At 38.7% G+C, this 25266-nt stretch overlaps 1 protein-coding gene across 6 annotated transcripts in view; it reads left to right on the plus strand.

The window, feature by feature from the left end:
- Positions 1-25266, plus strand: part of CTNNA1 (catenin alpha 1) — a 184932-nt gene that overhangs the window by 57388 nt on the left and 102278 nt on the right. For all 6 annotated transcript variants that reach the window (XM_072841227.1, XM_072841226.1, XM_072841222.1 and 3 more), the window contains 4 exons: positions 3324-3490; positions 3995-4114; positions 12517-12786; positions 15260-15463. In XM_072841227.1, coding sequence (XP_072697328.1) covers positions 3324-3490; positions 3995-4114; positions 12517-12786; positions 15260-15463 — 761 coding nt within the window. The remainder of the gene's footprint in view (positions 1-3323; positions 3491-3994; positions 4115-12516; positions 12787-15259; positions 15464-25266) is intronic.

Genomic DNA, 25266 nt, shown 5'->3' on the forward strand with positions numbered 1-25266 from the left:
TGCTTTCTCCTTTGAAACTCTGTACTTTCATGTCTTTCTTATAGCCTGTGCATTAAAATGCCACATAATTTCTGTATGATCATGTTCTTTTTCTGGATTATAAACTACTTGAAAGCAGAGATAGTCCTGTTCAGCTATGTATCCCTAGCAGTAGATTTATTTATTTTTTAATTTTAACTTTTTTTTTTTAATTTTAATTTATAATAGTCACACACACACACACACACACACACACAGAGAGAGAGAGAGAGAGAGAGGCGCAGAGACATAGGCAGAGGGAGAAGCAGGCTCCATGCACCGGGAGCCTGACATGGGATTTGATTCAGGGTCTCCAGGATCGTGCCCTGGGCCAAAGGCAGGCGCCAAACCGCTGCGCCACCCAGGGATCCCTAATTTTAACTTTTATTTTTAAAGATTTTATTTATTCACAAGAAGAGACAGAGAGAGGCAGAGGCACAGGCAGAGGGAGAAGCAGGCTCCCTGCAGGGAGCCTGATGCGGGACTCCAGAACCCTGGGATCAAAACTGGAGTGGAAGGCAGACGCTCAACCACTGAAGCACCCAGGTGCCCTGAGATGTTTGCCTTAATCAGGCTTTAATTGCTTATCTGTCTTCTGCCCCCACCTTTACAGTTCCATGAGGACATGGGCTGTGTCCTGTGTGCTGTATCACTGACACCTAATTCAGACTTTGATACCAATGGGTGCAATAAATATATGAATAAATGAGTTTGGTCTTTTTAAGCATCATACAATAATATTTTCAGTGTTATGTATCCATATAATCATTTCCATATGTCTTTATCTTTCTTTTTTTTTTTTTTTTTAACTTTTTATTTATTTATTCATAGAGACACAGACAGAGAGAGAGGCAGAGACACAGGTAGAGGAAGAAGCAGGCTCCATACAGGGAGCCCGACGTGGGACTCGATCCCAAGTCCCTGGAATCAGGCCCTGGGCTGGAGGTGGTGCTAAACCCGCTGAGCCACCAGGGCTGCCCTGTCTTTATCTTTCTATGTCTGTTTATTTATTTATTTTTTTAAATTTTTAAAAATTTTTATTTATTTATGATAGTCACATAGAGAGAGAGAGAGAGAGAGAGAGAAAGAGGCAGAGACATAGGCAGAGGGAGAAGCAGGCTCCATGCACCAGGAGCCCGACGTGGGATTTGATCCCGGGGCTCCAGGATCGCGCCCTGGGCCAAAGGCAGGCGCTAAACCGCTGCGCCACCCAGGGATCCCCTCTTTCTATGTCTGTATCTTAGGTCTAGGAAAATGTTTTAACTCTGAAATTCTTCATTGTGAGTTAAATCTGACTTGACATAGGTAGAAATTATCTTTACTCTTTTTTTTTAAATCTTTACTCTTAATACTATATGGAGCTTCTGAGCCCAATTAGTACATGAATTTGAGACTGAATTCAACCTTTTCCCCCCTAAGCTCAAATTCTGCAGCTAAATTTGATAGCTAGGAGAGATCTGGTAGGACTGTTCAGAAGTCACTAGGCTTCTTGGGAGAGTTTTTTTTTTTTTTTTTTTTTTTTTAATTTTAGTGGAAGAACTGAGTGGCCTTTAGGCTTTATTTATGTTTTAAAAATTTTTATTTAATTATTTATGATAGTCACACACAGAGAGAGAGAGAGAGAGGCAGAGACACAGGCAGAGGGAGAAGCAGGCTCCATGCACCAGGAGCCCGACGTGGGATTCGATCCCAGGTCTCCAGGATCGCACCCTGGGCCAAAGGCAGGCGCCAAACCGCTGCACCACCCAGGGATCCCGGCCTTTAGGCTTTTTTTTTCTTTTTTTTTTTTTTTTTTTCCGGCCTTTAGGCTTTAATCTTGAGTGGACACATTCAGCCAAGGGAGGGAGTAATTATTTTTCCAGGAACCCAAATGTAGTCATCATATAGGTACTGTATAACTGTATACTGTGTAACTGCTGCATCACAGTTCTGGCCCTCCATTTTTTGCTATAAGAAAAGAGGGCCAGTAGGCACTCGAAATGATTATTAATAGAAATGAATGACAAAAAGTGTAAGTGGGATCCCTGGGTGGCTCGATGGTTTAGCGCCTGCCTTTGGCCCAGGGTGCGATCCTGGAGCCCCGGGATCGAGGTCCACATCGGGCTCCTAGCATGTAGCCTGTGTCTCTGCCCCGCCCCCCCCCCCCCCCCCCGTCTATCATAAATAAATAAATAAATCTTAAAAAAAAAAACAAAAAGTAAGTTATTTTACAAGTGTCTAAGAAGCGTTATAAATAAATTCTTAGTATTGTTGAATTTAGGATTGTATAATATAACCTCATATTCCTAATAACTATAGGAAAATGTATATGTTTTTGGTGTAACTTTTAAAATTATGGATATAATACATATTCATTATGGAAAATAGTTTTGTAAATACAGAATAATGTAAGGAGATTGTAACCTAGTAGAACTGCTATTTGCCTTTGGATTCCTGTCTTCTTTTTTTTTTTTTTTTAAACACATTACTCAGATTTTTTTTGTTTTCTTTATGCTTACAGTTTCATCATAATTTTTTTAAAGATTTTATTTATTTATTCATGAGAGAGAGACAGAGAGAGGCAGACACCACACAGGCGGAGGGAGAAGCAGGCTCCATGCAGGGAGCCTGACGTGGGACTCGATCCCTTTATCCCCGTTCTCCAGGATCACACCCTGGGCTGTAGGCGGCGCTAAACCGCTGCACCACTGGGGCTGCCCAGTTTCATCATAAATTTTAACATTTTTTCATATAGAGTCTAATATTTGCATAATAGTCAATTGTAGGATATTACATAATTTACTTAACTAGATAGTTATTGTTGAGCATTTGAGCTGTTGTCATTGTCTTACTATGAGGAAAATGAATTAGTCATTGATTCAGCTTTGTCTTTTCATATGCCAGTAAGCCTTTCTTGAGGTAGTTAATGAAGTGTGGAGGTCCTACCTATTGGTTGCTGTATTTCTGTATCATTTTGTGGATGTGAGGGTAGATCACATTAGATCCATTTTTCCCCCCCACAGAAATCTTTTCCCCCCTTAGGAGCCCCCCCCCTTGGAGGCTTAAAGCTCTTTTTTGAAAGGAGTGTTTTTAAGTCTCTTTATATATATCACCAAATCACTTTCCAGATACTGTTTTCACCAGCAGTATATGAGAGTGCTTTTCTTAGTGACCTGTAAAACAAACAAAAGAAAACACAATAAAAATGAGAGCCCTTAAATTAAATTCTGTGCATGAACTATACAAAGTTTGAATTATTATTTTTGACGAAGACCACTTATTTAGTTCATTACTGATGAGTTTGTTTTTTTTATGCTGTAAAACAGGTGATTTGATGAAGACTGCAGCCGGAGAGTTTGCAGATGATCCCTGTTCTTCTGTGAAGCGTGGCAACATGGTTCGGGCAGCTCGAGCTTTGCTCTCTGCTGTTACCCGGCTGCTTATTTTGGCTGACATGGCAGATGTCTACAAATTACTTGTTCAGCTGAAAGTTGTAAGTACAGGCCTGTCTCTGTAATTTTGTTCTTTCCATCACAGTGAGGCTGCTGCTGGCCATAGTTAATTCAGCATTCCTTAGAGTTTGTTTTGGTTTTGAACTTGGTTTATCTAAGTGGACCAGGAATGTTTTCCTTTAGTTTCCATTTTCTGTTCCCCTCTAAGTACACCTCAGACTTGCTATCAGCTTATGCAGCCTTGATTTTAATGAAGAACTTCTAGCAAAGGTACTGTTTTGACTCTCCTTCTGCACTAGTGATTAAGCATTTCCTTGTTCCAGAGTTAAGAAGCCAAGATATGTTAAATTGTAACATTTTAGATAGAAGTCAATATAATGTTCCCATGTAGGAGGTGATCAAATATTTGAGGGCCTTGAAAACTGAAGAAAAAGTTTAGATTGCTATCTGAGTAGCTGTTAAAAAGAATAAAATAGTATAGATGTTTTTTTAGACACAGATTTGTATTGTTTAGAATTTTTCTTATTTAGGGGTATGTTTTATAGGTGGAAGAAGGTATCTTGAAACTGAGGAATGCTGGCACTGAACAAGACTTAGGAATACAGTATAAAGCCCTAAAACCTGAAGTGGATAAGCTGAACATTATGGCAGCCAAAAGACAACAGGTACAATCATGATTTGGGGCATATATTAAGGTTGTTTATATTATTATCTGGTAGGAAAAATCGATTTTAAGTTTTCTGAAGGTAACAGTACCTCCCTCTGCCAGTATAATTCTATTGAAACATATAATTTATGAAGTATCCTTTTAGTATTGTATTGTTAATAAAACTGTAATTAAGTTTCATTCATGTTATACCCCTGTTTTAATTCTCATGGAAATTTTACTTTAAATAGCTTGGCAATTTGCAATTGTGTCTAGAGAGGTGATAGATAAGGTCTTTGTTATGTGCTTTCAAGGATTAATTTGAGTTGGTGGTAGAGTTACATTCAGATTTTTAAAAACCTTAAGCCAGTTGAAAATTATTAGAATTACTTGCATATCAGAAACTAACCCCATCTCTTCTCCCCATATTTGGCCACTTTTTAAGTATTTCTTATTAAGCATCTTTTTAAAAAAGATTTTATTTTACTTTATTTTTTATTTATTTTATTTTAGATTTTATTTTATTTTAGATTTTATTTTAGATTTATTTATTCGGAGACAGAGAGAGAGAGAGAGAGAGGGGCAGAGATACAGGCAGAGTGAAGAAGCAGGCTCCATGCAGGAAGCCTGATGTGGGACTCGATCCTGGGACTCCAGGGTCATGCCCTGGGCCGAAGGCAGGTGCCAAACCGCTGAGCCACCCAGGGATCCCCAGATTTGATTTGTTCATTTATTCATGAGAGACCGAGACCGAGAGAGAGAGGCAGAGGGAGCCTGATGCAGGACTCTATCCCAGGACCCCAGGATCACGACCTGAGCCAAAGGCAGACACTTAACCTCTGAGCCACCCAGGTGACCCTTTTAAGCATCCTTAGTAGTTTCCATAGTATTACGAATTTGTGTTGTGTGGCATGTGGATCATTGTTCTCATTTTTCCAAGCTTTGCTAACCCTTTGGCATTTTGGCACCTAGGGTGCTTTGAAGTCGTCTTTGTGCCCATTCTGTTGGATGTGGTGTGCGCTGTAGGGGAGATGCACTTGTCACCATCCAGTTTATTAAAACTTCCATAGGTCTTTTATTTTTAATTTTTAAAAAGATTCTGTTTATTTATTTGAAAGGGAGAGAGTGCGCTCGCACGCACAGGCAATGGGGAAGGGCAGAGGGACAAACAGGCTCTCCACTGACCTGGGAGCCTGATTGGAGGGGGGGCGAGCGGGGCTCCATGCGGAACCCCAATCCCAGAACCCTGGGATCATGCATGACCTGAGCCAAGGCAGATGCTTAACTGACTGAGCCACCCAGGCGCCCAGAACTTCCTTAGTTCTGATCAAGCTCATACTTCTTCATAAAGCCTTGAAAAGATCTATTCTTGTTCACTGATACCTCTATCAGTAAGGATATTTCATGCTACAGTTCACAGAAAACCCAGCTCCAAAACTGCTTGAACAGTGGGAGATTTATTTTCTCACTAATTAGAAGTTCGAATTAGATGTGACTTTGAAGGGGTTAAGATGAAATGTTTTGTGTGGTATTATCAAGGATCCAGGTATTTGACATTTTCCAGTTGCTGTGTTCAGCGTGCCTAGTACTGGATGTTAATAGAAACTCTAGGCTGTGTCCAGCAAGAAAAAAAGAACCATTTCTTCATATATCTTTTTTTAGAAGCAAATGATCTAGAAGCCCATAACAGATTTGCCCTAAATCTAAATTGTGTAACATACTCATTCTGTACTAATCATTAGTGAGAGGACAGAGAGGGACCCCCGACAAGAGCTCTGACAGGCATAAGGAAAATGAAGTCAGTACTGTACATGTCCAGTGTCTGCAGTCCTCAGCTTTGGAGTCTTCTTAGTAACTTTCATTTAGTTATATTGAAGTAGTGGAAAAACTTTACCCTACAGGATTGAGAAGATTAAATAATATATGTAAAGTACTTAATAAGGTTATTGACTATATTTTAAGGTTAGGTTGTGAGCAGACAGGATCTGCACATATGAGATCCTGGTTTTACATTTCTATTACTTAATATTACACATGATAATATAGCTAGATTTGATGTGTTGCCTGAGTAATTTAGTTCTTGCAGGCTTAGTGTGTTTTTATCACTTATCCCTGCATTGGCTTCTGTTTTCATCACATAAATTGCAAGTTTTTTTCTTTTTACTGGGCCTGATCGGTTCTAAGAACTTGTTTAATAGTATGATAATTCTGTAAATATAGCACACTGGCCCGATTATGTTCACAGTTTATTTTACTTAATGTTTTTGACCTAAATTCTCATTTGAATACGTAAAGTAAATATGTATTTAAAAAATAAAGTTTGATGAATAGTCCTACTGTCTTAAAACCTAGTATGATTTTGGTTTTTGAAGCTTATTATTTGAGGAAAATGAGAACATTTGCACTGATAAGATATTGGCTGTCTTTGCAAAAATGGTAGAATAAGTAAATTGATGATGTTCTTGAGATAGAACACAATGATAGTTGAGACTTTTGGAAAAGCTTACTGAAAAGTATTACTTGCCTGTCTTTTTTATTCTGTATGCCAAAATATATGAAGAGTTCCTTGAACATAATCCCTGATGTACTTAAAAAAAAAAAAAAAAACCATAACCAACAGTGAATTTCATGTATTTCTGAAATAAGATGTAATTAAAATCTTGAAGTTATTACTTAACATGCTGGGTATTCTTATATTTATCCCTCCATATCTCTTTGTCACCCTTGTTCATCCAGTTCTCTGCCCCAGAAACCTAATTTGTCTGGACTATATCCAGGGCTCCTTTGCCCTCAAGATCCTGATTGGGTTTGGCCAATGGGAGCATCAGTAGGGATCAGAGGAGATAGAAGAGCAAGGCCTGGGATTCATTCCCCTGGTTCCCATCTTGCTTGTTGATCTGGGTGGCTAAAAGTCATAGCTCCTGTCAGGGGATATTCTCCACACACCTTGCTCCCTGGATTCTGGTGACTGCTGCCTCCCTGTCTCATCAGGCCTAAGTGTCTTAACAGCCTCGTGGGTTCCCTGTACTTTCCCCATACCTTTATAGCATAGTTGTCTTGTTTTTATAGTATATCCTGGTCATTTATAGTTTTCCTTGGGCCTAATTCTTAAACCTTTGGCCTTAACCCTCTGCAGTAGAGTCTGAGTTGGCTGGCTGTGGGCTCCTTTGTGCCTCCTGATCATAAAATGCTCTTTTGTAGGTTGTGGGTCTTGGTGTGTATTCCTGTAAAGTAATGCTTTCTTTGGGAATTAAATGTCTGCCTAATCATTTTACCCTAAGATCCCAGCCTGGTGGAAACTTCATTCTCCCTTTTGGATATTGCCCACTGGTCTCCTTCAGTAATTGTAACATTTTTTCACAGTGTGTTTTCTGGCAGGATTCCTGTACTGCTGTGTGCTTAGTCCTTTAGACTGTTTTTGCCTTTTACTTTTTCTTCTTTCCTCAGGCATTGTATGTAATAATTTACCTTCTTATGGAGACTCTTACCTTTGCAGACAGCCCATAGTCCAAAAAAGGAGTATTTACTAAAGAGCGATACTTGGGTGTGATGTATATACTGGCTTCTTTATTTTTATTATTTTTAAAAGATTTTATTTATTTAAGAGAGTGACAGAGCATGAGCAGGGGGGAAGAGGGAGAGAGGGAAGCAGACAACCTGCTGAGTGTGGAGCCTGAGGTGGGGTTTCATCCCAGGACCCTGGAATTATGACCTGAGCCACAGGCAACCACTTAACCAACTGAGCCACCCCGGTGCCCCTATACTGGCTTCTTTAGCTGCCCTTGTATCATTTAAGCAGTAAGCACCCATTGAGGAAATGCTAACCCTCATAAGATCTTTAGGCTCTTTGAAATTTTATCTGTTTCTCCTTAAGGTTTTTCTGGGGCATGGTCTGGTGGTGGTAATAAGGATGTTGCTGAAAATAATAATGAATAACTCTAAAAAGGTGTTTTCTATGTGCTAAAAACTGTTATAAACTCTTTGTTAATACAGACTCATTTAATCTTCACAAAGTAATATAAAGTAGATACTAAAATTGATCATTTTTATAGATGAAAGAACTGTAGCACAGGGAGGTTAAATAATTTGGCAAGGTCATTAATGTAGTCAGGTGGAGCCAGGTTTTAAACCCAGGCTGGAGACACCTGGGTGGCTCAGCGGTTGAGCGCCTGCCTTTGGCCTAGGGCGTGATCCTGGAGTCCCGGGATCGAGTCCCACATTGGGCTCCCTGCATGGAGCCTGCTTCGCTCTCTGCTTCTCTCTCTCTCTCTCTCTCTCTCTCTCATATAAATAAAATCTTAAACAAACAAACAAACCCAGGCTGTCTGGCCCCAGGGGCAGGGCAGATTTTTGTCTGTTTAAATTGCTGTTATAATTCCTAGTGCCTAGATCATTGCCCAGATGTGGTAGTGTTTACTAAATATTTAATGAAAAGCGAATAAGACACTTTTCTCTACTGCAGATCCATCCTGGAATGGGATTCTAAGTTTGGTCCTAATCTGTTATTTTTTTGGGCTGGAGTATAATTTGCTCTCTAGAAGTGTTGAGTTTCCATTAGGCTCTGGGGTCTCTTCCTGTAAGGGTAAAATAAATGGCAGAGGCATTGACCCTAGTTGCTGTGAGGACTGCCTTTGCAGTCAACTCTGTCTCTTCAGCCTGCTAGAGATGGAATACTTTGATGTTTACATTCTACCCACTCAGGTACATAGAGCTTGTTGAGATATTTGCTAAAAATATAATGCTTCTTACCTAGTCTATGAACTCTGGCTTTCATGATTTCTTTTTCTTAAAACCTGAACAGACATAGTCGTAATGGATAGTAATGTGTGTGTTTTTAAAAAGATTTTATTTATTTGACAGAGAGAGTGTGAGCATGTGCACAAAAAGCAAGGGGGAGCTGCAGACAGAGGGAAAGGCAGAAGCAGGTACATACAGAGTGGGGAGCCTTATGCGGGGCTCCATCCCAGGACTCCAAGATCATGACCTAAGCCAAAGGCAGACTCTGAACCAACTGAGCCACCCAGGGCCCTAGTCATGTGTTTTAAGTGTAAATAATCAGGCCTGGATGGTTTTGCCTATGCCCCCCCAACCCCCACCCCAAGATATATTTATTTGTTTGAGAAAGCATGAGTAGGAGTAGCCAAGGGAGAAGGAAAGAGAATCTCAAGCAGACTCTGTGCTGAGTGTGGAGCCTGACTCAGGGCTTGATTTTACAATCCTGAGATCACCACCTGATCTGAAACCAAGAGTCAGTAGTTAACAAACTGCATCACCCAAGCAGGCCATTTCTTTTTAAGTATGATTGTTTAAATCCAAGATAAGATATCTGATCACATGCGTGTATGGCTACGATTTTATATTGTTAAGAAGGAAAGGAGAGGAAACTTTTACTTGACTTTCTAGCTCTTGGGTAGGGAGAGTGCTATAGATTATTTAGAACTTAGCTTTTGTTTCTTGTTTACTGCCTGTTATGGTTAGTTCAAAAAGCATGTAGAAAGCAGTCATTTCTTTGTTTTCAGTTTGTTCCTGAACCTGCTTAAAACATAATTGGATTTTATTTATGTATTTATTTATTTATTTCTAAAAAATTTCATTTATTTATTCATGAGAGACAGGGGGCAGTGGTAGAGACACGGGCAGAGGGAGAAGCAGGCACCATGCAGGGAGCCTGACCTGGGACTCGATCCCAGGTCTCCAGGACCACGACCTGGGCGGAAGGCGGCGCTAAACTCCTGAGCCACCCCGGCTGCCCTAAAACATAATTGGATTGATAAAGTTTGGGAATCATGAAGGTTAAGGTAGATTAAGGGGCTCTAGTTTCGTAAGTAATCTATTAAATTCCTCAGCTCATTTTTTTCACCAATACAGATTACTTATCACCACTATATAGATAGTAAATAGTGCTGTCTTGTGATAGTGTCCATTTTCCTATCTTAACAAAATCTAGTTTCTTTGTATCATGGCAAACATGGTTCTTAGAGAAAGCAGAACATGTTAGCAGTTAGGACAAATTATATTTATTTTTTTTTAATTAATTTTTAAAAAAGATTTTATTTATTTAATCATGAGAGACACAGAGAGAGAGAGAGAAAGGCAGAGGCATAGGTAGAGTGAGAAGCAGGCTCCATGTAGGGAGCCCGATGTGGGACTCGATCCCAGGTTTCCAGGATCACGCCCTGGGCTGGAGGTGGTGTGAAGCCGCTGAGCCACCGGGGCTGCCCAAATGATGATATTTAGTTGTCATTTTCACCATAGATTAAAATACATTCTCCCCTCCCCAATTTGGTAAATAGTCTATCTGTCATAAATTCTGTGTGGGTAAAGCGTAGAAAATGCCACATGCTTGTGTATACTAGCTGCTTAAACATAATGGTTAGGTCACACCTTGAGTCTTGAGATGATCATCAATTCTCTAAATCCATGGGTTCCTGTTTCTGCATATTTTTTTACCTAGTGTAGTCTGTAGAAAGGTAGAAGTTCTCATACACCAGGGCAGGCAGTGGCTTTGGGAAAGTCAAGTGTTGAGTAGTAATTGTGGCACTTACTAACTTCAGGTGACCAGAGGTTTCTTTGGTAACTTTTATAAGAGACTATACTGATCTAGGTTATAAATACCTAGGGAAGAATTCCAGAGCTAATTGCAAAGCATTTTATTAAACAGAGGACAATACAAGTACTTAGAGGCAAATGCCTTCCTAGAAGACTTTAAGGCCCTGAGGTGGTGGTGAGGGCGAGACATTTAGAATATGCCACACAGAACAGATGCAGCTAAACGTAATGGTTATCCTTGGCCCCCTGTCATAGCTTGAGTCTGGAAATAATCGCTGATTTTTTAAATCCACAGGGTCCTGTTTCTGAATATTTAGCCTAATGTACTGTGCTACAGGGCATTTGGAGTACTCTGAGCTATTATTTGCAAATTCAGATTCCAAATGAGAAAAGAATTCTAGGAGGAAAAGTAAGCTGTCATATTCTACAAGGTTTGAATGAAGATGCAAACCTAAAATATATTGTGAGATGAAGGATCAGAAGAAAAAGAAGCCACTTAGGTGTCTCTAATGCTTAATTAGGAACTCATCTAAAAAAGATGAGCCATTAAATGGCTAAGTCAGACTTCAAATTGAGTTATTGACTTTGGCCTTTCTTAATTTTTTCTTACTGTTTACACATATAACACTCTTTTAAAAGACATTTAAATTTGTAATGTAGGATTTAGTTGGTGCAATTAACATTGAAATTCTGTGTTCACACATAAAATAGAGCTGATCTGGTGGTCAGTTAGGATTGTTACTTCTATTTTTCTTTTGTGGTGGTAATCCACATTTACTAAAGACAAATGTTTCTCCCCCCATTCTGAACACTTTCAGTAACAATGGTACCAGAAATATCCTCTTCCTATCTTGCTTGTCACTTATTTTGGTATCACTTATTTGTCATTTAGTGTATCCATTCAGCCTACAAAGTATTGGAAATCATGCCAGGAACTTCAAATTTTTTAAACTGTGGATTATAATTATAGGGTAGAGAAAATTGAGAAAGGACAGTTTCACTTAAGACCACATGTATATAGAGTATTACAGATGAAATAAAAACTTTTGGATAAAAGTCATGGAACACCTGAGCCTCAGCTTTATGGCTTAATGATGCATGTCCTAAGGCCATCTTTGGGATGAGGAAATGGGAGGGAAGGAGGGGGACAGAGTTGTGTACTTGAGAGAATAGCCTGCTATATCCTCACTTGGCTGATTTGTATAGTTCATGTACATCTGTGGTATCCCAGACCAAGTTTCACAAAACTCTTAGAGTGAACTTTTACAATTTAGTAAAAGAGAAATACTCAAACTAAATCTTCCTTCGTTTAAATAGTCTCTGAATGATTTTTCTAATTTGGTTGGAATTGGTTGGATTAGTTGTGCTGAAGGTGTTACTCAGTTTTAAGTTTTACTTTTTAGTTAGTGCTGTGCTAGGTGCTTTAATGCTAGATGCATTATCCCATTTGATCCTCAGGACAATTAGGGAACTATATTTTTGCTCCTATTTTATAGAAGGTGAAACCAAGTATGGGGGTTTTATTTTATTTTTTAGAGATTTTTAAAATTTTTAAGTAATTTCTACATCCAACATGGGGCTCAAACTTAAAAACCCAGAGATCAAAAGTCACATGCTCTACACTGAGCCAATCAGATGCTTCCTTGAGTAGGAGGATTTTTAAATAAGATCACAATAGCCAGGGAAAAGTAGAGCTGGAGATTCAAATTCAGATCTGTGTGGTTTGGTCATGTTTGAACTCTTACCTAATAACCCGTGCTACCTCCTTTGTTATGAAGCTAGACTCTTGATGAAACTATTGTATCTAATTAGTAGCATTTCTCACTTTTCAGCATTTACTGACAAATGTTTTTATGATTACTTGTTTTATAGGAACTGAAAGATGTGGGCCATCGTGATCAGATGGCTGCAGCCAGAGGAATCTTGCAGAAAAACGTTCCAATCCTCTATACTGCATCCCAGGCGTGCCTACAGCACCCTGATGTTGCAGCCTATAAGGCTAACAGAGACCTGATATATAAGCAGCTGCAGCAAGCGGTCACAGGCATTTCTAATGCAGCCCAAGCCACTGCATCAGATGATGCTTCCCAGCACCCGGGTGGAGGAGGAGGAGAACTGGCATATGCGCTCAATAATTTTGATGTAAGTTATACTTGGGAGGAAACTTCAGGTTCTTGACCATCGCCCAAAGTTAAGAGATTTCTAGGGAAATGTGATCATGGTTTCTTAAGAAAATTCATTTCCTACTTAGATTTGAGGCAATTTGTATGTCAAAAAGAAATTTTAGAAATCATCAGTCTACTTGATGTTGATTTGGCTTACAACATCTTTTTTCCCTCTTTTTGTTTTTCTTTTCTGTTGAACTTCTGAATTCCTTTATGAAAATTATGTTTCCCGTGGGGTCTTTATCTGTTGAGAATATGAGTTTAGTTCATTTCACCCAAGATTTTAACTTTTTGGCAAATGTAAAGCTTTGGGAGATAGAGGCAGAGTGCGTGGAGAGACTGTCCTCCAGGAGCTCAGAGTCTAGTGGGTTTTTCCCAGATGTTTTAAGTGATGATGACAGAAGTATTGTCATGTTAATCTTACTTGTCTGCCTAGATGTAATTCTCAATGATTAAATTGTAGTAATATATAAAATTTAATCAGGTAGAAGCAAATTTGGGCATAAAGTACTCTCAGCATAATTTCATATAATTATCTTTTATAGCTGATGCCCTGGATCTGTTCTGTATATATGTTCTCTGTATACTCTGCTATATATCAACTCTAATCTTAATTTTCTTGGTGGTTTTTTATTTTTTATTTTTTTATTTTCTATTTTTTTAAAAACTTCTACCCACAGTGCCTCATGGCTTCCAGTAGATGGCAGCAATTTAAGATTTCTTTTTTTAATTTTGTTTTCTTTTATACCAACTGTTGGGTTACTCTTTTTGGGGGGTGTGGGGGTTGACATAAGAGAAAATTGCCTTCCACGTGGCCAGCGTCTTTTCATAAGTAGGGATGCTTTGAAGCAGAGAATCTATATAATGGAGTGCATTTTGTTTTTAACAGTTTTCCTTTGCTTTATCTTTTCTTCTTTCGTCTCACCCTTTACTTTGGCTTGGGTAAAGGGTGATCATTGCAGATATACATGACTGATTTAAGACTTCATAAATCATAAAGATAATGTTAATTCTGTGGACTCTGATGTTAGAACTGACTTTTTACCCTGAAGCCTTAAACCTTAAATGACTTTATAGTAAACTCTTATGCTGCATTTTAAGATGTATTGACACTTTTACCCACTTCACCTCAAATTTGGCAGTCTTAGGTATTGGCCTCTTTGAAGGCATTTAGTATTATATTTTGCCCTAAACTTAAGTAGTAACTGTCAGAGACTACTTAACCTCTTGGGGCTAGAGTGAGACTTCATAAAATGAGGGGGTTGGACAAAACGATTACAGGCCCATTGGAACTCAATGATTGTTTTAGGATTCTATGACCATTCATTCCTCAGTCCTATTGGTCAGAAGGCATTGTAGATTGAATTTTGAGCAGAGAATTCTTGTAATAACTTAATCTGGTAAGAAAAATGGTCAGCTAAAATGTAGGTTAATCATGAACTGAAAGCATTGAATGTTCAGTTTTGAAACTGAGGGTTGTTGGGAATGGAAAGAAAAAATGTATACTTAATGGAAAAGGGCAAGCTCTTTTTAAAGAAAAAACTTGGTATTTGAAATCAGTAAGAATAGTCCGTATAAAGAAAAATTGAAGGCAAAGTATTTGCACAGACATTTGCCAGTGTGAGGATAAATTGTATTAAATGGAAAAATTGAAGCGAGGCTGTCCCGGGGGTATTGATGTTTGACCTTGTACCTGAAGCTTGCTTGTGACCTGACCTCACTCATCTGGTAAAGCTGGATTTAAGTGAAATCAGGGGAGTGAAGAGAAGACAGCAAGGATTTATTCTTACTGGGGCAGTCATATCTCACAGAATGGCTTTTTTGGGATGGATTGCCATCATCTCTTAAAGTTCACCTGGAAGTCTTTAAGTGAAGAGAGCCCCTAATTTAGATATAACAGGATAAATATGAGACTGCATTGTTTTAAAAGTATGATGAGATGTGTAAGATGAGGAAAATAGATTAGAAATGATTAAATGCATTCTGTTCTGAAACTTAAAGGATAGAAATCAGTGTTGTGGTTTTTTTTTTGCTGTGAAACAGTTCTGCTAATGTCGTTTTTATACTCTGTATGTAGAAAAGAGAACTAACTTCTTTTCCTTGCAATTCTCATGTGGTAACTTTACTCCTACTGTATAGGCTGACATGAGATGTTCAGATTCAGTAGTGTGAACATTATTTTTATGCTGACGTATTTGTGTTGGCATATGTGATATATCTTACCGAGGCCCCATTCAGGTGGATAATACTACTTCCAGTGCCTTCTTTGAGAAGTGATCTACCATAGGCAAAATTGTGCAGCTGTCGTCTACCAAGATGTATAACTTTCTTTTTAGGCATTGGAATTTTCGTATTAAATCTTGATATTCCTTATCAACACTATGGTCACCTTCTTTAGTAATGGAGGGGACAGAGATTAACCCTAAGATTCAATAACATTTTCTCTGCAGAAACAAATCATTGTGGACCCCTTGAGCTTCAGCGAGGAGCGCTTTAGACCTTCCTTGGAGGAACGTCTAGAAAGTATCATTAGTGGGGCCGCCCTCATGGCTGACTCGTCTTGCACACGTGATGACCGGCGTGAGAGAATTGTGGCAGAGTGTAATGCTGTCCGTCAGGCCCTGCAGGACCTGCTCTCAGAATACATGGGCAATGTGAGTATCAGAACTTTTCTTTGAAGTGAGAGTTTTCTGTAACAAATGCTGAATCTGCCATGTTTTAACTAAAAGTGGCAAATATGCTCTTCGTTCCTTGATTGTTTAGGATGGGGCAAAATTTTCAAGGATTGTATGAAAAAGGGGCTTTCTATGGTTCCCCTTTCTTCCTAGCTTTTTATACTGAAAAATTTTAAACTTGTAAAAACCCTACAATGTATACCCATCTACTTTTTTTTTTTTTTTGAAGATTTTATTTATTTATTCATGAGAGACAGAGGCAGAGACACAGGCAGAGGGAGAAGTAGGCTGCATGCGGGGAGCTCGATGTGGGGGGCTCCATCTCGGATTTCGAGGAACATGCCCTGGGCTGAAGGTGGCGCTAATCTGCTGAGCCACCCAGGCTACCCCCATCTATTCTTTATCTAGATTCACCAGTTAACACTTAGATACATGTGCACATTTGTGTGTACACATGAATGGTGTATTTGTATACAGATATACATAACCTCTTTTTCCATTGAACATTTGGTTGTAAGTTGCAGACATTGTGTTGCTTCAATTCTAAATACTTCAGCATCCATGTCCTAAGGATAATGACGTTCAGTATCCCTAAAATTTCATTATCACCTGTAGGCGTCTATCTAATTTTGGGCAGAAGGGAATGCTGAAAATATTTATAGTTGGTAGTTTTTTTCATGAACCATATAGAATGTCAAAAGAGGTAATTACCAACTAGAGCTATATTAGGCAGACTGAGTAGTGATTTTGAATTTTTAAGGTTTGTGTTTAAACACCAGTCCTTTAAAACCTTTTTTTTCTGTAGATGTTACTGCACTTGTTGATTTTTATCTCTCGTCATTACCTTCCTTTTTCTTTCCCTAATACTTCTGCCATTCCAGTTATTTAATGCTTAGAGTTACTGTAATTTAGACCTTGTACCTAATATTTACTGTCACAGAAAAGGAGTACGTTAAATAAAATTTATATAAAATTATTTTAAAGGGAAGAGAACAATACAAACTAGTTCTCACTAGTGATTTTTGTCTCTTTAATGCTCTTCAGGGAAAGATGTTAGTACGTTCTCATTTATTCATTTGTCATACATCGTATTCACATATAAGCCTGTGTAAGTGAGTATAATCGTGAGTCATGATGGAATTCCTAGGGTGAAGATGAACGCCTTAGTGTGTTTATCTTTTTTCTACCATATTGTGAAATTAGTGAAGCATATTGAATTTCTTTAAGCCATAGCCATGTTTTGATCATATGCAGTCTACCTCAGAAAATTGCGATTAGAGGCTTAGTTAAATCAAATGGAAAAAGCCGTTAAGTCAGAGTGAAAATATGGGGCACATTTAAAAATCCGTACCTAAGCTTGAAAGTCAGAAAATATAAAAAATGGATAATTTGAAGGATGGTTCATGATCTCAGAGTTTTAAACAGGGAAGCAAAGGACTCAGGGTATGTGTGTGGGTCAGTTATCTGCTATCACATGTAGTACCGGAGTAGTATAAAAATAAAAAATGTAGTTATGAGTAGGAAATCTCTTTGGTTGGGAAGGATATGTGATAAATTTCTTCATATTGTTCTATAGGAGAGCTTCCTAACCATTTTGCATTTGAGAGCTTCTTAATGATCTCTTGAGTCTTAGGGTTGGTTGGGTCTTGGCCTAGTCATCACTGGTCATGAGTAACCTTCTGGTTTCTTTCCAGAGTGTCATACAAATACTGTTTTGAGTTTGTGGCACAGATGTAAAGTTAAGGTAGGAAGCATTCATTTATACTTGAAGAGATGGAGACCATAACACCACTCTTATGTATCATTTATTATGTAAAAAAGCTAGAACAAAGATCTTTGTCTGAAATTTAAAGATTATGGTGGAGGTTTTGGAAGAAATTATCTTGAGATTCAGAATATATTATATTTTATCTTATTTTTAAAAGATTTTATTAATTCATGAGAGACACAGAGAGGCAGAGTTACAGACAGAGGGAGAAACAGGTTCCCTGTGGGGAGCCCGATGTGGGACTCCATCCCAGGACCCCAGGATCACGCCCTGAGCTGAAGGCAGGCATTCAACCACTGAGCCACGCAGGCATCCCCAGATGGTACTTTAGAAGATGGTCTCTGGATCTTTCTTAAAGATAAAAATATTTAGTTCCCTTGTATTGACTCACGTAATGCTGAACAAGTTAGATGCTGTCAAAAATGATAGAATGAAGATAAAGCCAGGGAGGAGGGCAATGAAGCACGCTTGAAAGCTTAGAACATCATAGGGTCTGCAAGAAGCAGAAGCAACTAAGGTTAGATTTTTGCTCATTTAGGAAGCTTTCAAAAGCATTTAGAACCCTTAATGACAACCAGAACTTAACCAGCAGTGTTTGCCTATTGCTGATTTCATAACTGAGTATGTGTCAGATGCAAAGTAGAGTGCTGGGCACTGAGTAAGAGTAGGAATGAGGCAGTGATCTTTTCCTTCTAATACAGGATCTCTACAGAGTATTTATGGGGCGTGCCATCATACTACTAAAATGCCATGGGGATTGCGTGGACGATGAGGTTATTTCTAGCTGGGAAACCTGAGGCGTCTTTTTTTTAATTTTTTTTTTTAAATTTTTTTTAAAATTTTTTATTTATTTATGATGGGCACACAGTGAGAGAGAGAGAGGCAGAGACACAGGCAGAGGGAGAAGCAGGCTCCATGCACCGGGAGCCTGACGTGGGATTCGATCCCGGGTCTCCAGGATCGCGCCCTGGGCCAAAGGCAGGCGCCAAACCGCTGCGCCACCCAGGGATCCCCTGAGGCGTCTTTAGAGAGGATTTATTTTACTTTTTTTTTTTTTTAAAGATTTATTTATTCATGAGAGACACCGAGTGAGTGAGAGAGAGGTAGAGACACAGGCAGAGGGAGAAGCAGGCTCTATGCAGGGAGCCTGACGTGGCACTTGATCCCAGGACTCCAGGATCACAACCTGGAGGAAGGCAGGTGCTAAACCGCTGAGTCACACGAGCTGCCCTGTTTTACATTCTTTAGGGTCAGCTCTACCTTGATTTTTAAGAAATGGCTCACTTTAAGTTTTGATTATTTCTCTTAAAGTTATACAAAAAATTATGTGGAAAATTAAGACAATCTGGCATAATTAAAATTGGTTCAGTACATGGAACTTTTTTGTTTTAAAGATTTATTTATTCATGAGAGACAGAGACACAGGCTGAGGGAGAAGCAGGCTCCCTGCAGGGAGCCGGATATGGGACTCCATCCCAGAACCCCAGGATCACACCCTGAGCCTAAGGCTGCTCAACCGCTGAGCCACCCAGGCATCCCTGTCTGCTTTTGCTGTATAGATCAGTTTGCAGTTTCTGGAGTTTCATATAAATTTAATAATTCAGTATGTACTCCTTCAGTCTGGTTCGTTACTGTTATATCATTATCTTGAGATTCATCCAGAATTCATCTTTTTTTTTTTTTTTTCAAGACTTTATTTATTTATTCATGTGAGACAGAGAGAGAGAGGCACAGAGACGTAGGCAGAGGGAGAAGCCGGGTCCATGTAGAGAGCCTGACGTGGGACTCGATCCTGGATCCTGGGATCACACCCTGAGCTGAAGGCAGATGCTCAACCACTGAGCCACCCTCTTCCAACGTCTTTAAAACCTAACTTGCTCTTGTTCAAGGCCCACATTTTTTCCCCTGCATCTGTTTGCTGAAGGCTATTTGAAACTGTACCATCCTGTTTTATTCCTTTGCTGTTTGAAGTTTTGTACCTAAGTTTTGACTTCCTTGAATTGTTATTCAATTATATTTTCTTTATTCATATAATTTTACAACTATGTTTAAGCTTGTAAAAGACAGGAACTGGAGTGCCTGGATTGGATGGGTATGGAGTCTACTTAAAATATTCTTTCTTGAGAGACACCTAACTGTGGGAAATGAACAAGGGGTAGTGGAAAGGGAGGTGGGGGGGGGTTGGGGTGACTGGGTGACGGGCACTGAGGGGGGTACTTGATGGGATGAGCACTGGGTGTTATGCTATATGTTGGCAAATTGAACTCTAATAAAAAATTTAAAATATATTAAAAATTTTTCTTTCTCCCTTGCTCTTTGCCCCTCCCCTCTCCCCTCTAAAATGAATAAATGATGAGTTATTTAAAAAATATTTTCAGGGGCTGGTATAATACTAGAAAAGATATTCAGTAAGTGATTGCTTTATAGACTAACTCATGCTGACTTCGGATGAATAAAACGAACCATGCATATTCATGGTGCTGGGATATTAGTGAAAAAAAAAAGATGCTTGCTGCCTCACATTCTAGAAGGTTATAGGCAACGATGCCATGGGCAGTTTACCACTACTTCTGCCCATCTCTCAGTGTAGGATGACATTTGTAGAAAAATTTAAACCACTTACTCTGAAATAAGCAGTGGGGGAAATGGTGTCCTAGGTTATAGTAGAGTTAAATTTGTTTCATCAGGTGAGAGCCAAACTGCCTTTTAAGAGGCTTCAAGGTCCAGGAGGCCAACAGCCTTAATGCTCCTGCTTGCATTGTGGTTTAGAGTTGGAGGTTACTCTGGGCTGTATTGCTAACTTACTGTACTGAGAGCTAAGAGATATTGATGTTAAAAGTAATGCATTTGACCCCTACTTACTGAACATTATGGAAATGCCTCAGATGCATGACAATAGAGGTCTTTTGACATTCAGTGGATCTTTGTAAGTTCTGCAAATGACTTCCACATTTCCTTGGAATGAAATGTGGTGATTGTGGTTAAGTTTAATTTGTTCCTGCTCTGTCAGCTTGAGGTTACTCCTGGGAGAGTTGTAGAGGGAAAAAAAAAAAAAAAAAAAAAGCTTGGATGATTGGATGAGTGTCTAATCTTAAAAGCTTAAAAGTGAATAGATTGAAATTAAAAGGAAATGTAATTGAATTTGGAAAAAAAATTACCACTTTGTTTATTTTTTCATAATTGAAAGTCATACGTATGCATTAAATTACTGAACCACCACTATTGTTAACATTTAAGAATATACATTCCCTTTCTTATATGTATCGTTTTTTTTTTTTTTTTTTTAGTTTTAAAATAATCTTAGTCCTTTTAATGTTCTCTGGTCTATAAACAAAATATTATATAATTAGGGTTCAAACCATTATGTTAATGGGTTAAAACAGACAGATTAATGGGTTAAAATTTTTCTTTCTTAAATACATGGCTGACTTTTAGAGTGCAGTTGTGTGTTAGAATGTTCTCTGAAGTTATTTCAATGCCAGTGAAAAATGTTCTGAAGAGCATTGTACTTTATGTAGTTGAATTTTACATTTCACACTCTTCCTCCTGCTGAAGGATATGCTGATCATCATGTGTTCCTTTCTTCTTTTATTAGAACATGCACCTTTTTTTTTTTGGTAAAGATTTATTTATGTGGCGGAGAGTGCAAGTAAGAGAGCATGAGCCAGGGGAGAGGCAGTGAGAAGCAGGTTCCCCACAGAGCAGGAAACCAGAAGTGGGGCTCATTTCTAGGACCCTGGGATCATGACCTGCGCTGAAGGCTAGCTGCTTAACCCACTGAGCCACCCAGGTGCAGGAGCACATGCTTTGGATTTTCCCAATGGTAGAATTCACTGTGACCATGCTTGTTTGTTTTTGTTATCACACTCATCTTCAAACCCTCTGACCTCTCAAAAAATAAACAAAACTCCTCCTCCCTACCCCTTATACCCCAGATCTGAAAATACTTAACACGGTATCTGAAGTAACAGAAGACCGCCAGTCTTTGAAACATTCTGTTTGGTTTTGGCCTGAGCAGTCTTGGCCAGTTCATGGTACATGTGTTGACTGACTGAAGTGAGGACTTAGAATTGGTGAGAAAAAGCTTTGGGCTTGAGCTTGAGTAGCTCTGGCTCTGTGCCATCTGGTGTGGTAGGTAGCCAGTAGCCAGATGTGGCTATCAGGTACCTAAATAGGACTAATTTAAACTGAGATGTGCTATAAGTATAGACTACTCCCCATATTTCAAAGACCGAGTACATAAAAAAGTATGTAAAATATCTCAATATCATAATATTTTGGATATATTGGGTTGAATATAATCTCTTCTTAAATTTATTTTTTTTACCTGTTTCTTTTTATTTACAGCTACTAGAAAATTTAAAATTATATATGTAGTTTTTGGTTGGTCACATTATGTATCTCTTCAGTAGTTCTGACTACTGGATAACTTAACCAGTTGAGTACATAAGAGTTTAACATCAACCTCATTGAATGTCCAAAAGTGGTACCATATACATACATGGTAGCTATCATAGCTTGTATTTTTTTTATACCTAAAAGTATAGTTTCAGACAGAAGAAGATTGGTACAACTTAGAACCTGGCAAGGATGCTTTTGCTTGAAGATAAATTTTGTCTTTGTTCTTTGTTCTCAGGCCAAACCCAAAACACTGGATGCAGTGGTATTAGGATCCTAAAAGAGGAATGCAATAACTTGGGCATTTTTTGGGTACTGTACTGCGTATATATTTGAGGGGTTTGATTATGTTAATATAGCAGGCATAAAATTTTTATTTGATTTGGATAATAGTTTGATATGGAATGTATGAATAGGATGCAGTTAATATTCACTTTCAAAGATATATTGTTACTTTAGTGAAGGGAAGCACTTAATTTAGATGCTAATCTCTTCTCAGTTTTGCAAATGCCTTCCCGGAATCACTTTAGCCTAGCTTGAGCTTCCCAGCCTTTGGTGTCTTTGAAGAGCTTGTTACTACATTATTTTGTAGCTGCATTTCTTATTTTCAAAATTAGAATAGCTTACTTTTTTTCTGATTATAATTCTAAATTCATTGTATGTCACATGTAATCCTACCACCTATTTTTCGTGTCCAGCTTTACAGCTTCATTGTGCATATGTGTGTATGTATACACGTATCTGTTTTATTTTTTTATATCTGTTTTATTTTTACCACTTCTTTTATTAACAATAAAAATAAGGAATATCTATACTATTATACTGTATACCACAGGCCAGCCATTGTCCTAAAAGACACATATTACTGCCTATTTTACTGCCTTTTAATAAGTGTATAAGTTTTTTTTTTTTTTAATTTTTATTTATTTATGATAGTCACACAGAGAGAGAGAGAGAGAGAGAGAGGCAGAGACACAGAGACACAGGCAGAGGGAGAAGCAGGCTCCATGCACCGGGAGCCTGATGTGGAATTCGATCCTGGGTCTCCAGGATCGCGCCCCGGGCCAAAGGCAGGCGCCAAACCGCTGTGCCACCCAGGGATCCCTATAAGTTGTTATTTGCTCAAAAATACATACACATACAGCTGAGATCTCTGACCTGAAAGTCTGGGCTCTTAATACTTTAATCATTGTGTGTGCATCTTTACTACAGCAAATGTGATTTTACATCATCCTCTTTAATGGCTACGGATATTTCCACTGTATTGCTTTATAAACGACTGTTCTGAAATTAAATATTCCACCCTAAATAAGATAAACCCAGGTCTGGTATAGCTGCTTGAAGTGAGCCAAACAGGAAAGCTTTTTACAGTGTCCTCCCAAGCCAGGCTTTCTGATGTGACTTGAGTGTCATAGATGTTTCATTTGGCTCTGTGATGTGCAGCTATGCAGCTAAGTTTTGTTATACAACATGCTGTGATTTCCATCTTGGTTTGACCCTTTGGGTTTCGTATAATCTGATCTCACCTGTATTGCTAGTCCATAATTCTGTAGCTGTGCTTGGATATGATTTTATTGATTTGTTAGTGTAAGCTTTTCTGTGAGCTGCCCAGCATATTTGAGAGAATTTAAACATAAATAGATGTTGCATTGAATGCAAAATTTGAGCATGTTGTAGGACTTGTTTCTATTGATGGAGCAGCATTTGTTTAATTTGGAAATCTAGTTGTCAAACATTGTGTGATTTTTTTTTTTTTTTTTTCTGCCCATGGAAGGCAAGAGGTTTAAAAGACCTTCTTAACTCTGAGGAGGACCTCTCCCCAAGATATATTTTGTGTTGCTTTTTAAGAGGTTCAGGGTTCTTCCTGTGTGTGCTACTCTAGTGTTATGAATTGCAGTATTTAACAGGCAAGTTTTTAACCTTTTATATACAGAAAGACACATGTTTATGTATTGAATGAAATGGTGCTGGTCTAATGGAACAGTAGTGGAATGGTCTCTTGAGATTGGGATGATGGAGTAGATATGGAAGCCTGCCCAGTGTCAGGCTGCAGATCAAGTTTTAGCCTCTGTTAGACTATCTTTGGTATTTACCTTATGTTCTTCAGATGGATAGGCTTGAAAAGATTTTATATCAAAAAATGTTTTTGTATTAAAAAGTTAAATCTCTAAATATATCACTGTTAGTAATTGTCGCTAGGTGGTGGGGTGACAGCCGGTATAAATTTTCTTCTCTATTTTCCCACAGTTTCTGGACAGTGTTACAGGAAAACTTTAAAAGTAAACTTAGATCCTTTAGTCCCATAACTCTCTTGGATTTTTGGTTTTAAAAGAATGATTTTATTTATTTTTAAAAAATATTTATTTATTTTAGAGAGAGCAAGTGTGTGTGCACAAGTGGGAGGAGCAGGGAGAGGGAAAGAGAATCCCAAGGAGACACAGAGCCTGACGTGGGACTCAATCCTAGGACCCTGAGACCGTGATCTGAACAGAAACAAATTCTGTTCGGTTTTGGCCTGAGCAGTATTGGTCCGTGGTGCTCAACCAGCTGTGCCATCCAGGCACCCCTAAAGATTTTATGTAGTCTCTATACCCAATGTGGGGCTCAAACCCCATGTCCCTGAGACCAAGAGTCATAAGCTCCACCATATATATATTTTACATATATTTTGAAACAGAGACCGAGAGCCAGCGAGTGAGCATGAGTAAAGGGAAGGGGAGTGGTCTCCCTGCTGAGCAGGAAGCCTGTTGTGGTGCTTGATTCTAGGACCCTGGGATCATGACCTGAGTCAAAGGCAGACATGTAACCAACTGAGCCACACCAGGTAGCTATTTCTTTTTCTTTTTCTTTTTCTTTTCTTTTCTTTTCTTTTCTTTTCTTTTCTTTTCTTTTCTTTTCTTTTCTTTTCTTTTCTTTCTTTTCTTTCTTTTCTTTCTTTTCTCTTTTCTTTCTCTTTCTTTCTTCTCTCTTTCTTTCTTTCTTTCTTTCTTTCTTTCTTTCTTTCTTTCTTTCTTTTCTTTTCTTTTCTTTTCTTTTCTTTTCTTTCTTTCCCTCCCTCCCTCCCTCCCTCCCTCCCTCCCTCCCTCCTTCCTCCCTTCCTTCTTTTCTTTCGTCTTTCTTTTTTCTTTTCTTTTCTTTTCTTTCTTTCTTTCTTTCTTTCTTTCTTTCTTTCTTTCTTTCTTTCTCTCTTTCTCTCTTTCTCTCTTTCTCTCTTTCTCTCTTTCTCTCTTCTTTTTCTCTCTCTCCCCCTTTCCCTCCCTCCCTCCCTTCCTTCCTTCCTTCCTTCCTTCCTTCCTTCCTTCCTTCCTTCCTTCCTTCCTTCCTTCCTTCCTTCCTTCCTTCCTTCCTTCCCTCCTTCCTCCCCCCCCCCCTTTTAAAAGATTTTATTTATTTATTCATGAGAGACAGAGAAAGAGGCAGAGACACAGGCAGAGGGAGAAGCAGGCTCCATGCAGGGAGCCTGACGTGGGATTCGATCCCGGGACTCCAGGGTCATGTCCTTGGCCGAAGGCAGGCGCCAAACCGCTGAGCCACCCAGGGATCCCAGCTATTTCTAGTTTAATTAAAACTTAATATGACCAAAGAACATATTTTGAATAATTTCATTTCTTTAAGT

The sequence above is a fragment of the Canis lupus genome, chromosome 10 (assembly GCF_048164855.1).
Source record: "Canis lupus baileyi chromosome 10, mCanLup2.hap1, whole genome shotgun sequence".
Taxonomy (NCBI): domain Eukaryota; kingdom Metazoa; phylum Chordata; class Mammalia; order Carnivora; family Canidae; genus Canis; species Canis lupus.